The sequence below is a fragment of the Astatotilapia calliptera genome, chromosome 8, assembly GCF_964374335.1.
Source record: "Astatotilapia calliptera chromosome 8, fAstCal68.1, whole genome shotgun sequence".
NCBI classification, from domain to species: Eukaryota; Metazoa; Chordata; class Actinopteri; order Cichliformes; family Cichlidae; genus Astatotilapia; species Astatotilapia calliptera.
Genome location: NC_137429.1, coordinates 11,544,653 through 11,561,451, shown reverse-complemented (window position 1 = coordinate 11,561,451; position 16,799 = coordinate 11,544,653). Strand labels below are relative to the sequence as shown.

The following is a 16,799-nucleotide window of genomic DNA, read 5'->3' as shown; positions in this document are numbered from 1 at the left end:
ACTAACACTGGATTCCATCAGGACTGCCTTCGTTCAGAAATTAATTTTTGGAGGCAGCCAAGGGGCAGAAGAAAAATAATTGTGTTTTGCAAACACACCAGAGCAGTTTGCAGCTCAGTGTAAAGTCACAGTGATTAAAAACTCTTGATTAATAAGTAGTGACAATTTGATGGTCAAATAGTTCAAATAAAAACAAAAAACAAAGCAAAACCCCCCCTGCAGTTTCAGTACTTAGTAGGTTAAAAAGACCAATTTTTAACCTACCTGTTACGGCCGGGCGGCCGGTGTGTTTGCAAAGTGGACATGGAAGAAAGAAAAACTAAGTGTAACACAAACCGAGCCATTTATTAGGCTGAATACAAGAAAAGAAAACAAGACAAGGCGAACAGGGGCATAACCAAAACTAAACTAAACTGGGGACAGCTAAACTAAACATAAAAACGAGAACATGAAGCTGAACAGGTACATGTAAAACTTTAGCGTGAAGTAATCTAAACATGAACCTGAACAGCAGCTAAGAAAATCCTGAGACCTAAGGTCACATGAAGCAAGTTGGACAGATAAAGCAACACTGAACAGAAGGAGACAGAGGACTTAAATACACAGGAGGGTAATGAGGGAAGTGGAAACACCTGGAGAAACACCGCTGATACAAATGAACCTGACACCACAGGGAAGTAAAACTAAACACACTGAACATAGAAACACTACTCTTCAAAATGGGACTTTGACAAGACAACACAAGCTTGACAACATGGAACATGTAGACACGAATAAGACTACAGACTGGGGAGACACAAGGAGAGACACGAGACACGAGCAGTGACATAAATCTGCATCAACACTTTAAATTATGTAGCATGATGAGAATTTCTACTATTGCTAAACACAGACTCAAGGACACTTTTGCATGCTGTCAAAGTGATTTATTACATTGCTCATCTCTACAGAGTCTCTGACTATGCTCCAGAGGATGGTCACTTTCTGCTCCAAACCGAGTGCCACATTAAAATAAGGTTCAACAAATTCACAAGTAGATTAAAAGATCATTTATAATATTTTTATTATAAATTCCCAAAACAATTTGTAGATTTCTTTTTACAGAGTAAGTAAAAAAGCTGGCCAGCTGAAAGGGAGAAGTCAGTTCAGTCAACATCTGTATTACTGTACATTTTTCAGTAACCTGCCCTATAGTCATTGAGTTATATTTCAGTCTAAACCTGACTAAAAATCCTTAATGCCATTCCTGGGGCCAAGTCCCTGGCTGAATTTTTAGCCATATTGATCTTTTGCTACATATGATTGACAGCAGTAGGCTGGAGATTAAGTGCATGTTTAAATTCAAAAATAACAGCTGGGATATTTGCATTCTCTTTTTGGCAGAAAAAGAAAGGCTCTAACAAAATCCTGTACAATCACACTTATTGCTTAAAAATTGCTAAAGTGGTATCTTATATAATACAATATACAATATAATATTTATATTGTACGAACTTGATAATTATGTATATTGTAATAATGTGATATTATGTTGTTCAAATGTGAAACGTATATTGTTAGAACAATAAACTTTTTCTTCTATTTTTCTTTTGCCTGGGTGGCAGCTCTATGCTGGAAGCATGTAAATATAATAATAACCACTGCAGCCAAGAAGAGTGCCTGACGAGCCCAGTTGTAAGTAAGCTATTAAGACTCGACTGTACGCTGTGTTCGTGTTTTCCTCCGAAACAACAAGTTCCTTTGGAGCAGCCTTTCAACACCTCTCTCTGTCTCTCGCTAGCAAAGTTGACCCAGACAAAGTAAAGCTAGTTTTCGGCTACAAGCCCGACACGAACCCGATATATTAGCCAGAGGTCCCTTTAGGGTTTTATGCCTTTACAGTTCGGAGCCGCTGACCTGTTTTATATACGCACGGAATAGTTTTCTATATGAGATCGCTGCAAAAAGTGCAGCCTTACCTAATGTCTACCCTACTGTTACTCATTTTATATTAAGATTTAAAAATCTAGTTGGTATTGCTATGGCGAATAACCTTCAGTAAAAGTAATAAATCACACAGCAATAGTACATTAATGTAGTTGTAAAAAGTATGATAGCATATTAAGTAATCCAAAGTATTCAGAATACGTTACTCTCATTGAGTAACATAATGGAATACGTTACAAAATACATTTTGGGGCATGTATTCTGTAGTGGAATACACTCATTCCCCAGTGCAAATGGAAACACTGCAAAAGCGAACCAAATGTTCCTCAAGGTAAATGAAATGGTATGTTATGTAGAATATGGTATATTCTTGAGTGGAACAGTCGGTTTATCTAATTTCAACCCATGTAAGCTGGTTTTCAGTTACTGAAGACAAAACTGAACAGAGTATCTCAAGGGAGGAACCGCAGTATTTGTTCCACATTTTAGTCACTGATTTCAAAGTATTTCAAAGTATTTTCCTCTTAAATTTGTTATAAATATTAGGAACAATTTTTCTGTTAAAAATTATTAGTTTGTCCAAATGTTTCGGAGCCTCTAAAAATGGAAGACAGTGTATAAAAACATTTGTAATTCCTAAAAAGTACATTTAAAATCTTTGTTAAACCCCTTATTAAAGCTGGAAGTCGCACTTCGTTCGCAGCCTAATATTTTCAAAATCTTCTGCAGTGATGCACAATGGAAAAATGAAAGAGAAAAAAAACCTAACTGTATATGAGTTTCATGAAAAGGAGACGTGTCTCTTTGTGGATGTATCCTGACTGAAACAGACCAGCCATAACCACGCAGAACAGTGGCTTCAAAATTATTTCAAAGCAATTCTAATGGGATCAAAAAATGGAACACATGAATGTAAGAAGACACTCAGAAAATCTAACTTCAGCTTCCTTTTATTATATTAAAATTCGAGAGCTAGGAAAGTGGAACAAAGGCTTCAAAATAAACAGTGCAACTAATGTATGCATAAATCACTGCTATAAAGCCATACCAATATGTTGCCATAGTTACCACTGGTGAGTCTTGTTTTGTTCTTATCAAGCTTCTGTTTTTGTGCCATAATGTTCTGTTTTCTAAAATTTACCTTTGTTCTTCAATATGCATGACAAGACAAAAAATAGAAAAAACTAACAAAAAAACCCTTTGACCTGAGGATTGAAAGTACTGGTTGGTTGGTAAGTACAGGTCTTATGTGCAGACTGACCATTTATGTATCTATCATGAAAATACGTGTGTAAAATAATAAACTGTGCCAAAAGAGACCTTTGAGCATCGCTTCATGGTCAAAAAGTATCTGAATGACATAGTTTTCTGGCATAGCACACAAATTGTGATGAAGGCCAATCTTGAAAACAAAGTTTTTGGATGTTTTCGGAGGTCATCCATGCAATTTACAACCACATACCTTACGTTTCTTCCCTGGCGGTGTGACTGCAGTTTGAGGTTGCTGGCCTGGTCAACGGGAGAAGTTCAGCATTTACGTCATGAATCCTTCTCACAAGGACACCTGTTGGCTTGGAGTGATAAGAGGCAGCTGTTTACTGGTGCTCTATCAGCAACACTGCAAGGCAGCATTGAGAAGAGAGGGAGGCACTGGGCCTTCTGCCAAATATTTTACAGATATGAAAGCAATTCACTCACACACATCCACACAGAATCCACAGAGACCTCACCAGTGTAACTCATATCATAAGATGAGAGACAGATGCAGCCCCCCTCTAATATGAGATTATGAAGTTCCCACTTTTTTCCAAATGCATTTGCTTTTAACTCTGTAGGAAACGGACATCTTTCTTATTAATTTTATTGTATTTTTAATAATTTTATTGTATTTTTAATTTTGCTAGTAGTTTTGATCTGTGTTGTTCAGCACTTTGGTCTGCCTGGTGTGTTCTTAAAGTGCTATACAAATAAACGATGATGGTGATGATGATGAAATGAAATAATCTCATATTGCATATCACTTAAGCCAAGTCCACTGCATGTGCTCATGCATAGTTATGGTTAATTGCATTTTGCACTTAAAAATATGTATTTTAATGTAAATTATTTGTGGACTAGTCGTGGTGGTTAGTGGTCACAGAAAACTGGCAGGCACAGGAACTTCCACGCCAACCTTTGGGGTCACTGTCTGATGATGAAATTTATGTCATAGGGAGTGGTCTCGCCATCTCGTGGACACGGAAAGCGTTGGAGATCTTTTTGGAGAGCAGATTTTTCCTCCCATCACTGTCATGAACACCATTGTTGTTCTAGTTGTGGATTCAAAAACCATCAACAGCACCATTAGTTAAGTTGAGAGAGGATTAAATTGATAAAAGCTGCCCTACTTTTGTGACCTCCTCTTGCATACCATTATGTTCAAATCATCTTTGTTGATTGGACCACTTGTGGTTTATCAGCGTGACATTTGTCCTTACAAGGCAGCTATAATCCTTGTGTTTCAGGGACACATTTTAGTGCTCTGGCCAAAGTGAGCTTCGATTTTTTTTTTTTTTACATTCTCTCTAGTCCATTAAAACTTAAACCACCTCTCAAGCATCCCATAGCTATACGCCTTGCCAATTATCCCCAAGGACTTGCACTTTAACTGCATGAGCCAACTTAATCCCAATAAGAAGAGATCATTTGGAAGACTTCAACCTGATTTATTAAGAGACTGAATTGGACTGATGAACCAGTGAACATAACAGATCAGGTAATAATGGTCTGCAGTTCTTTCCATCTTCATTACTTTCCTTACAAAACAGTATTTTATGCCATTTCTATTTTTTTTTTATCCACTTTTAGAAGTTGTGTCAAAATTAGACAATTTTCTAAGTCTGGTTCTAAAAGACTGACAACTAAGTACAACATTATAAATTAAAGTTAAAATGAGAGCTCTTTCAGTAATTCACAAAAACATGCTACCTAACTACTGGCAAAAGCCACATTTTCTCAGAAGACGTTATGGATAGCCAAATGAATGGACTACGGAAGAGACTGAGAAGACCCTCAGTCACAAATCATGTTTGTGTGACGGTATCGCACCTTGGTTGCAAGCTATTAGCCATACAAGAAGAATGAAGAAAACAGCAGGGTAGACTGAAGAAACCTATTATTTGTGTATTCTTCATTGTTGTTAATGCATACATGCATGCACTGAATAGAACTCAACAAAATTAGAAACATACTGTATTATGTTCTTGTGAATGAGCCATAGTCCAGATATGGCTGTGCAAAAAAAAACCCCAACATTTATATAAATACAAACAAGTAGACACTCTTTCAAGAGATTAACTTGTGTTTCGTCTCTTGCACAGAAAAAAACAAAAACAAAATTTTACATAACAAGTCAGTTGTTATGTATTCATAGTGCAGACTGATAGGGAATTGGCCTTTATTTCTCTTTTCTAAGAGAATGTGTTCAGGAACGAATGAACCTGTAAATGAACAAAAACAAAAAAAATCAAGCGGTGCCTGACACGACATGTACAATCTCACTTTTCAGTCTCTATGACATCTAATTACATTTCATCTTACTTTATAGGGCAGAATTTCCACAGTGACAGCAGAGGCCTTCAGGTGCATTATCTTATGTAAAATCTTATAATCTTATCTTTAATCTTATAATAAAGTTTTATAGTAAAGAAGATTTGGAGCGACACGAGAACCAGTAAATCTATATTTTTATGTTGTAATGTTTTACAGTTCAGTTTATGCATTTCTACACTAAAATATATGCATCAGGCTTATTAGAACATTATTAAGCCATGGACATATATTTATATATATATAAGTATATATCTTTTCACATTATCCACTGCTATTCAGTGCAACAGTCGTCCTTACAACAGAGATCTAATCTTTGTCTTTCAGGGTCACATTTCACGGCTCCAACTAAATGAACTGAAATTTCTACGTCCTCTCAAGTATCCTGCAATAGTAGGTCTTGCCAATTATTATAAAGGGCTTGCACTGAGAATCGCTTTTTGGTACTTGTCCTGATTTCTACTAAATTACTAAAGCATTTTTTAAATTTCCCGGATGTGTCATAGAAAACAGATTGATACCTGGGGCTTTTCATTTAAAATTTCATCATCTTTGTGCTACTAAATATTATTGTGGGATTTGTTTTTGTGATGTTGAAATAACACAAAATCAGTTTGTGCAGCTTGTAGAAAAGCATTTATTGTTAACTCGAGTTTAAGCTGTCAGCACACTATTTATTCTCCATAACAGAAGTCTTTTTTTCAATAAATAAAGTATGACATCATGACTGCTGACAATTTAATCTTGTTATCTCTTCATGATGGCGCCTGTTAGTGTGTGGGATATCTTCAAAGTTTCTTAAAAGTCGATGTGTTAAAAGCAGGAAAAATGGGAAAGTGTAGGGATTTGAGCGAGTGTGACAAAGGCCAAACTGTGATGTTTAGGTGACTGAGTGAGCATTTGCAAAACTACAGCTCTTGTGGGGTGTTCACAGTCTTTGCCCTCCCAGGAGTGAAGGCTGGCCCATATGGTCTGATCCAACAGACAGAAGATTGCAAGATGATGAGGGGAAACCTCGGGTCCTGCCATACGTGTGGATGTTACTTTGACATGTGTAAGCATTGTTGCAGATAATGTACACCCTTTCGTGGAAATGGTATACCCTGATGGCTGTGGCCTCTTTCAGCAGGATAATGCAATCTGTCACAAAGCAAAAACGGTTCAGGAATGGTTTGAGGATCACAGCAACAAGTTTGAGGTGTTAACTTGGCCTCCAAATTTTCCAACTTTCAATTCAGTTGACCATCTGTGGGATGTGCTAGACAAATAAATGGAAACACAGAGGCTTCACCTCACAACTTACAGGACTTAAAGTATGTGTTTTGCCAGATACCACTGCACATCTTCAGGGGTCTAGTAGAGTCCATGGCTCGATGGGTCAGGGCTGTTTTGAGTTCAATAAGAAAGAGCAGTGTATATTATATATATGGTTAAACTGTTTTTACTGTTAAGTTATATAGATTTTTTGTTTGTTTTAATAAAATAACTCACTAAGGCTACCTTTATTCACTTACAGGTAAAAGAGTGGCTGATTATTCATCAAAGATGAATTGATTCTAAAGAGTTGACTTCATTCTGAGTATTTTGAGGGGTTTTTTTTAAATAATCTTTTTATTATCCAATTTATTATCCAATTATCTGAAAGGTTATTAAAAATGCATCATGCACATATGCAATTTCAAGATGACTGAAAAATAAGTTTAATAAACCATGAGTCCTATTTAAAATGCCTCATTTAACTTCCTAAGACCCAAACTCTTCCACGGCATGCATTTTTAATTTCTCTTTGATATTTGGGCTGATTGGGACCTGATTAATGTAAAAACAAAGAATTACCAGATTTTTTTTAACCTGATTTTTGTTTCTAAGAAAAATAAGAGCCACATATGAGGATATTTGTTTAAAATTTCGATAGATCAGTGGCAGTATGATGTCCTCATAAGTGGATATCAGGCCCTTGTAGAGCAAAATTGAGTATTTTGGTCTAAATAACCCAAAATGTGATGTCCACATATGTGGGCGCCAGGTCCTAGGAGGTTAAGCTTATTTTATTCTTATTTAGGCTTATGCATTTAACCAGTGTTCTCTAAATGTGACAGTTTTGATCATGCACTGCTTTTGTCATTGCAAATCTAAATAGGACTGCTTTCCAATTTCCAAAATCTTGCCTCAACATATTTAAGATTAAGTATTGGATACATTAAATAACTGGGTTGTCCTGTGTGGGGTTTTTCTTTCAGAGAATTTCCTCTCTGTATCACACCCAAACCCTTGTCTTAGTTAACAGTCTCAAATGTGGCCTTCAGGACAGAATTCAGAACAGGTCCTATCTTCTTCTCTGGCCCTTATCTCACTGGAGTGTCCTTCGCAGACCATATAAAGATCAGAGACACACTTTACTTTGCTGTCACTGCCAAAGACAGACATGCTGCCTGCTGTTGTAAAGCTCTGCTGTGGAATTTCCTACCCACATATAAAGAACATAGCAGGTAAACCTTCCACAACCCACAGAAGGACTTTCTCCTTTTTATTCCTATTCATGCAAACAATGCATTCTCAGTAAGTCTCCTAAGCTGTTTTATTTTTCATTCAATCATGCAGGACTTCAACGCACTGCCATGGCAGTGATAGGTCAGGAGATCACACACCTGCAGCAGTGGGGACAAATCGAGAACCACGAGAGACAGCAAACTGGTTTAAATCATAATGGTAAAATATAACTGTGTTATTTTCATTAAATATTTTAGATTGCGTTTCCCAAAATATTACAAACAGCTGTCTTTTGCAGAGGCCAAGCCAAAAGATATAAAACCTGTGCCAGCAAAAGAAGATCAGCTGTACGTACAACATGGACAAGAAGCAATGAGGAAGGCTCTCTCTGTTTTGGAGGAGAAAGAAGGATGGAAGTTGGAGGTTGCTGAGGTAACATCTAATTAATAAAAATGCCATTAAAGCACTTTCATCAAAGTTCATCAAAGGTCACCGCACTCTGAAAAAATCTTGCTTTAAGTAAACAGTGGATCACAAACCTGTGTTTTTTTTCCTCTTTAGAGTAATGGCGATATGATCTGTAGCAAAGTGATTCCAGGGGGCAGGAAAGTCTTTAGGCTGGAGGCAGTGTTGGACGCCAGTGTGGATGAGCTCTATAACATCCTGTTTGTCAGAGTTGAAGAAATACACCAGTGGAACCCAAGCATACAGCAAATCAAAGTGAGCAACTCACCTTTCAACAACTTGGAAACTGGATCAACTGCAAAACTTTAAGCTATAAAAATACCAGAGTTTAAACATACACAAATACTATTTAAGCTATATTCAAAGTTTTCCAACATGTCCTGTCTGCAAATTAGTCTTTATAACCAACCTATAGTTGTCATGCTGCATATTCACATCAACAAATGCATTTTCCGACTGCTACAAAAAATCTATACACAGGTTTTGCAAACGAAAAGCAAATGCTGTTGGTTTCGTGTGTTGTAGGTTCTAAAACGTATTGGTCTACAAACAATTGTCATCCACGAAGTTTCAACTGGGACAGCAGGAAATGTGATTGGAAAGAGGGATTTCCTGAGTGTCAGACACACCTGCAAACAAAGGTCCAGCGTTTATATTGGAGGAGCAGCAGTTCAGCTGGAGTCATTACCCCCTCAGGCAGGCTTTGTAAGGTACGTCTGCAGACGAGGCACTAATCATTCATTGTCATATCTAAAGTGATACTCAACAGCTTAATTGAACTTTTTCTTATATAAAGAGTCTGAGTTAATCTTAGTCATCCATGAAGGGAGATAAAATAACACAAATGGGTGGGAAATTGTCTTGATGCGCTCTGACGTTTTAATTTTTCCATACAACCTCAGCTAATTTCAGGGGAGAAAAAAAATATGAGGAGAGCTAAAGTTAATTTTCATAGCCAATTATATATTAAATGCCGCTGGGATGCGTTTTAGGGAAGCTATGTGGCAGTGATGCCAAACTAAATATTAATACAAGCATGATTATTTGTCTACAGTGATCAGTGATAGAGTGATGTTTAGTAGGTATAACATGCTATCGTAACATGTTCCACAAAAATAATAGCTTGGGTTAACTGGGAAAGTCATTAGAGCTGACATCATATATTATGTATTAAGTAGTGAACAAAATTTAAAGTTTGCCTAATGATGGTGCTAATTATAAAATGTAGGAGTCACCAGTAGGTGAATTTCATTTGGAGGAGATCATGGCTATTTGTAGCAAGTTTTATTCCAATTGCTGAGATATTTTATTATGTACGGTAATCTTAAATGATCAACAGATGGGTCAAAGTTGGTGGGAAGAGCAAGGTCAATCTTAGTTTAATACATTAAAATACATTTCTGTCTGAGGTCAACCAACTCCTCCAAACCAAACTATGCACATAAATACATCTTAGGCCCCTGAAGGTTGTTATACATATCATATTTTATCATACTATTGCCAATCAAACCACCTAGCAGCAGGCTAAAAATGCCTTTTTTTTTTCTTTTTTTTTTTTAGCATTTATGCACCTTTAATAGCTTATAAAAGAAATTTGAATTCCCTGGCCAACAGCATGAAAAGGCCAAAGAACCACATGCACTGTATGATTACTGATAATTAAAATAAAGACAGGCGAGGCTAAAAGAAATTTGAAAACTAAAACACATTTTTTTGCGTGAGTACAGAGCTGAGCATGGACCAACCTGCATCATCATACAGGCCCTGGATGAAGATTCAACGAAAAGTCGCTTCACGTGGCTTCTTAATATGGACGTAAAGGTAAATTCATTAATTAATAAATGTAAATCTGCACATGCAAAATAATGCAGGGTTCTATTATACATTACACGTATACAAACTGGCCATTTCACACTGTATATGTTAAACAACTCATGAACAAAAACAATGTACACATTTCCTCTGTTTCTGTAAAAGTGAAGTAAATGAGAAGATTTTTCTTATTGCATTTCTCAGGTTTTCCTTTTTAAATCCTGTCAGTAAATGTAATGCACTGTGTACAAGTCAAAATCTCAGTGTTTGCTTTATCAACTGCATCTCATGGTGTTTTAGAGCTGATCGAGAGTGCTCTTCCCTCATAGAGATGGTTGAGCTAAGAACAGCAAGAAAAGGCCATGAGATGTGGTTCAAAGCTTGGGAAAATAAGTGGACTCTGTGTTAATATTATTCAAAAGCGAACAATATCTACATATGAACAATGCATAATTATTGTACAGCAGCAGACCACCTACCTGCACCTCACTCTCTCTTTTTGTTGTTGACTGACAGTCAACAAATACCATTCAGGCGTCTAATAAATGTCACTTTATTCTCAGGGCTGGCTGCCAAAGTCTATTGTCAATCAGGCTTTGCCTCGGGTGCAGCTGGATTTCACCAGACACCTTCGCAGACGTCTCAGCCTTGGCTGACTCATTCACTCGGTCTGTGTGACACCCACACCACAGTACCACCTTGTCATTGCTCACAGAAGAAGATGGGGGGCACAGTGAATGCCTGGTTACTCGGCGAAATGCTACAGTTTTAAGGAGATAGGAAATGCAGCGTCTTATTTTTACACAGCAGAGCTGGCAGAGATCAGTGCCAGCCTGGCAGAAGAAGACTGGCAATTATTGTCACATTGTGCCACTCAAACCTCATTAAGATTTGATTAAGAGGCATCACTTGTCTCTTGATACACCCTGTATATGACTGGACGTAGTTAATAAAGTGCTTGAATGTGTTTCAGTGCCAGTGATTTATTTCTAAGAGTTAGATCAGGCAGAATGAATGTGTGAACTGGATGTTTTTGATTGAAACACACTTGGTCATGATGAATGCGCACCACTCAGGGGAGTAAAAAGATCAAAGTAAAATATAACTGCAGTAAATGGATATGAGCAGAGAAAAGAGCAAAAGCAACATCTTTCAAATGTGTTTTACTTTGTTCACCATACCACTTAAAAATTCAATAAATATTAACATTAAAGCTTTCATTTAGGTACGTATATACAAGAATTATACAAAAAAAATAATGACGTTATGAACCGCAATGCAGGACTGGTGTAACAGTACGCCCAACCACAGTGTGTAGACAGCATGGCCTGTATTTTGCAATTGCAACACAACTTTTCATAACTTGAAATTTACACTATATACATTATTATCTGAAAAACATCAGTTACAAAAAAAATATATATCATAATGCGTTATATTCTGAAAAGCATTTTAAAGCATTAATTGACTGACGTCCACAAAAACAGACAGCGGGCATGCTACAGTGGGGATGGCTTGCAAACGGTCATGATTTTTCCTGTCAGTGAGGATAATCAGCGGTATGTCGGACACCAAAAAAGAGCACCAGGGATAGAGAAGCCACTGAGCTCCCTGCCAGGAGTGATGGCATGAGGTTTGGAGGGTACCTCCAGGATAACTGTAGAATTCAAGAGTGCTTGATTGTGATCAGTTAGTAAGGTAATACGATTATACCATTGTCTTGGATGTATATTTAATAAGCATATTCAATTTGTTAAAAAACAAACAAACATCAAGCTAGGAGGAAAAACAGCTAGAAATGTAAGAACATCCGACAATCTGACAGTTGGTTAAATAATAATTTGGTGTAATGACTCTCTGAATTTAGCTTCTATCTTTAAATACTTGTTTTTAATCATTTAAGTTCATTTGCTTTTAGATCATGTCATGTATTTTAATTCCAATTCACTCTTTACCTGAATTACCTGAATGCAGTTTTTACCAGACTGGTTGAGCCGAGATTAGCAGCTCATAACAGATCGAGGGTAAGCGACATGACCACATGGCTAATTAGCATATCTTATATATGCACATTTATCAAGCTATTGCTCTTTTGTTATTAATGGAGCTAAATTGACACTCATAATCTCTGTACCGACACAAATTGAGTTTTTTAAAGTAAAAAAAAATGTTCAGTAGATGCTTAGTTGTATTTCCCTGCAACGTTTGACTAGGCCTTTAGCTAGCAACTTAGTCACAACAGTAGCTGAGGTGTCAACTGATCATCACCTAGTGGTGAGTTGGATCCTGTGGCAAGGGAGGATGCTTCACAGGCCCGGCATTCCAAGATGTTTAGTGAGGGTGCGCTCAGAATATCTGCTAGAGGCCCTAATATATGACATCTTCCTTTCCCACTCAAACTTTGGCAACGTTCAAAGGAGGCAGGGGACTTTAGTCCGAACAGACTGTTCCACATCTCCTTTGCCAAGGTGGCTTTACAGAGCTGTGGCTGCAAGTCGGTTTGACACCTGTTGTGGCAACAATGGGGATAAAGGGAGCTCTCAATTTCAAGAAGGAGCCCTATCAGGATGGGTTATCATCTGGGACTCCAAATGAGCTCGAGTAGGGGGCCAGGGAGGTTTGTGATTAAACTACTTCTTCTGCAACCCGAACTTAGAAGAGTGGAAGAATATGGATGGATACTGTATCAATAAATGGAATTAGCATGGTATTTGATAGAATACACCAGGTTAATACATAAGACTTTTTTTGCCAGGGCTTTTTGAGTTTAGACCAATAACTATTATGTACAACATAACAGCTAACCTGCCAGTCCTGTAGCTACTTCTTGCATTTCATATGTGGGTAAAGCTGTCATAAAATGGCATCTGGCAGAGACAATGACACTACACAGGGATAAGGATTTTTTTTGTCTTTAAAAAATGTTGCTCTATATTATAAATACAGTATAAGGTTTATAATTATTCTGGTGGCACACTCCAGACCCCATAGCTGGCACGTGCACCTCCAAAACCATAGTCTATGACCTCCTTATGTTCACGAGTTTAATAGTAGTTCTAATGCACTTGAAAAAACAACAGGCTTGCACAACTGTACACAGATAAAAACATGAATGTAGCAATGCAGTCATCACATTTTGAAGTCATTTTAGTTTACAGCACCTTTGTTTAAACTTTTTTTTCCATTTCATATTTGAAGCACACACGGCCGAGCGACGCCGTGCACCAGATCGCTCTGAAGTTTTGATGAGGTAACCACCACTGGGCTGGTCTAAGTTCACTATCATGGACAGAAAAATAATAATAATAATAAAAAAAAAAAGAAAAACTTTGAGTAAATCACATACTGCAAAGGGTGTGCTGATATTTGAGACCATTTCACCGAACAGCACATTCACAACACTGTTCACTGTTCATTTCTGAGCCGACAAGTTTCTGTGACTGGAGTCCCTCTCTGATCCTAAAGTGTCCCTTCTTGATCTTGCAGCAGCTGGGCCTAAAGTGCTGTTTGGGCTGTGCTCTTTAGAGGCACCTCCACTTGAGTCTGCTGTAGGCCGTGGCGGCCCCGGAGGTAGAACTGGCCCAGCATCTGAATCTCTCTTTCCAGCAGTGAGAAAGGATTCGCTGGTGGGATGCTGGGGCGGAGCAGCATTTGTCTGTGGTGAAGTTTGAGAAGTGGCAGCTGTAGTTGGCACCGGGGTAGTGAAAAGACGCCGTCGAGTGATGGCTTTAGTGGTTTTTGGCGGGGTCTGTGTTGTGGTGACATGAGGTGGCTTGGAAGAGGCAGGATGAGAAAGAGCTGAGATGTCAGGTTCAGCTAAGGCTACTGGGGTGTGAAAGTCAGGAACATGGGTAGTGAGGCTTTCTTTCTTGTCACAAGACTCACAGCAAAGCTTATAATATCCAGGGATGGAACAATACCGGGAAAGGACTTCCATTTGGCAGAAAATCGATTTATCCCCCAGACATGGCTCATCTAGTAATAACAGGACAGAGAACATCACTAAAAACTGCGGTGAAATGAATATTTCTACTTCTACTCTGTTTATATTGATTTCAGAAAAAAATTGCATTGTAGCTTACTTGAAGAGATTTTTTGGACAGGGTTTTCTGGAACTCTTAGATAGACAGCTTCGTCTTTTATTGTAGAGTTTTCCATTATTTGTTCGTCGAGAGAAGACCCTGGATGTCCTGGAGAGTGTAACAGCAAAAAACAAAACAAAACTGGGGTTAAAAAGAAGCCATGACAGAAAAAGCTTCTGGGAATCTGTTTCTTTTACAGGAAAACAGAACTTTGTTGTTCACAGGACACGGAGTGCAAACTGGAATTCTTTGTGTTCCTTTGTGTATTTTCAAAGCACATAATTTCCCACTTACTACCAATGCAAGGAAAAAGAAAAGAACTGAAAGAACTGGAGGCACTCAGCTCTTTGAAGAGGAAGCAAAATGAGAAAGGCTGAGGAAGGGCACTGGTGCAGAAATATTTAAGGTCTTAAAGAAGTGTCTTTGTGTGCACAGGATATTTAATACAAAGAGCATTAACAGAAAATGTATTCAGTCCTGAAAAAAAGTGTTTGCCTATGTGGGTCTCAAGGGTCTTATGCAGCAATCTTGTAACCATTAGTGAGACAAAGTTGTTTTTGGAAGATTTCTGCTCATGTTCACGAGGCAAATCTTGTGTTACACTACACTTCTCTAAAATCTACTACAAGGATTATGATAACATGTGCAAGACTCATAATGCATTTACTTGTCACAAGTCAGAAGCAGAAGCAGTGTCCTTTTAATGGTGTATGTGAGACTAGTAGCAAGGTGGCCAAATCTCTCCTCTATTAGCACGTACATGCATGTGCATCTCACCTGAACATGGTCCCAATTTGCAAATGAGGATTGTTTCTGGTTTCTCGCCCTCGCATTCTCCAATGGTGTTGTCACTGGTCTTGCATACCACCTGCCTCTGCTGAATGCCTTCGCCACAGGTCACTGAGCACTGCGACACACCCAACGCACACAAACACACACACAAATATGTTTTATTTTCATCAGCTTTCATCGAGAACACTGAGAAGAAGAAGAAGAAGAAGAAGAAGATCCTGTCTCACCTGAGACCATGCCCCTGTCCTCCACTGGGCAGGACATACAGTATGGTTGCAGGCTTTCCTTATCTCTGGACGTTCATCAGTGCAGTGTTTGCTGTGGACCACTTTGTTGGTACCATTGTGAAGCGCCTGCATGCACTGCACCACCCTGGTTTGGTACCCGAGTTTTCCACAGGTCTTACTGCAAGGACTCCACTCTTCTACCACCCACCTATCAAGAGAGCATTGTGTTTGAATAAAACTATCCCTCTCATTCCAAAATTAAATAACCTTTCTACACTAGTTTTTACATCCTCACTAAAATGGTAAAAGTCATGTCAGAGTGGACATACGGTATGAAAGCAATTTTAAAAGTGCTCATGCTGATAGAGCTGCAGTGCTGTAGTTTAAAGTCACTCACGTGGGCTGGCTGCAGTCTTGGGTGTTGCAGCGTTTTCGGATGGGTTTGGGCTTTTTGCTGGTTTCACAAAAGTTACGATGCACCAAACGGCTGTCACTCTTCCTCCTGCATCCATATTTGGTGTACTGTATGCCTAATGGATATAAAATTACACAAGGAATGTACCAGCAAGACTATAGATCATATACCATGTGACCTCCATAACTTTGTAAAAAATAATTTTATATAGAGTCCCAAATTTTCAGAGATTCAAAAGTAATTGGACAAAGAAATTCAACTTGTAAAAAATCGAATTTGACGTTCTTGTTCTTAAATGTGTAGCCAGTAGGTTGCAGCTTGTTGTAAACCGTCTGCATTGATTTATTGATTGTAGTCTTTCACAATGATACCTCCTTAAGGTGCTCTTAGTTCTTCTCCTGCAGAGAAATAATTCTGCAATCATGCATTTTTGTTGTTTTCTGCAGTCTTTCAAGCCTTTTGGTGATGCTGAGTTGGCTAGTGCATTCATTCTTGTAAAGACTAGAGTCTCGATTTAGACAATCCCAAAGTTTTTGCTCTCTGTCTGAGGGGTTCATTTTAGTTTTCCAATCTAATGATGACCCCCTTTACTTGCATCAATGTCTCTTTGGACCTCATATTAAGAGTTTCAGCAGCTAAAGAAGTTCAACAAGTTCAACACTCAGAATCAACTCCAGATCCAGAACACGGAAACAGGCTTCATCTGGCCATGACGCTTCTTATCAGTCAGTTGTACAATTAGCTTAGAGCCTGTGAAAATAGGGGACTGTGTATAAAACTAGTGGTAATAATAAACAGTTATTATTGAATTAAAGCTGAATATCTCCACTTCAATCACATCTTGATCGCTTGATTTAAAATTGCCTGTATGGATGCACAGAGGCAAAAACACAAATATATAGTAGAGTCCAAAAGTCTGAGACTACACAGAAAAGCTGTCAAAGCTTAAAATAATCAAAAAATGTGAAGTTGAATGATTCTGGACTCTTTGTTGGTAACTAT

General features: G+C 38.1%; 2 protein-coding genes across 3 annotated transcripts in view; one reads left to right on the top strand and one right to left on the bottom strand.

The window, feature by feature from the left end:
• Nucleotides 1-7,920: 7,920 nt before the first annotated feature.
• On the top strand, nt 7,921-11,248 carry star2 (steroidogenic acute regulatory protein 2). The gene is made up of 7 exons (XM_026178512.2): nt 7,921-8,003; nt 8,116-8,223; nt 8,303-8,436; nt 8,566-8,724; nt 8,995-9,179; nt 10,197-10,290; nt 10,845-11,248. The coding sequence occupies exons 1-7, from the start codon at nt 7,940-7,942 to the stop codon at nt 10,935-10,937; spliced, it is 837 nt and encodes a 278-aa protein (XP_026034297.1). The 5' UTR covers nt 7,921-7,939; the 3' UTR covers nt 10,938-11,248.
• A 2,212-nt stretch (nt 11,249-13,460) lies between these two features.
• Nucleotides 13,461-16,799, bottom strand: part of adamts14 (ADAM metallopeptidase with thrombospondin type 1 motif, 14) — a 54,166-nt gene continuing 50,827 nt past the window's right edge. For both annotated transcript variants that reach the window (XM_026178508.2, XM_080305450.1), the window contains exons 19-23: nt 15,780-15,912; nt 15,383-15,590; nt 15,141-15,270; nt 14,364-14,471; nt 13,461-14,256 (exon numbers count right to left, since the gene is read on the bottom strand). In XM_026178508.2, coding sequence (XP_026034293.2) covers nt 13,694-14,256; nt 14,364-14,471; nt 15,141-15,270; nt 15,383-15,590; nt 15,780-15,912 — 1,142 coding nt within the window. In that variant the 3' untranslated portion in view covers nt 13,461-13,693. The remainder of the gene's footprint in view (nt 14,257-14,363; nt 14,472-15,140; nt 15,271-15,382; nt 15,591-15,779; nt 15,913-16,799) is intronic.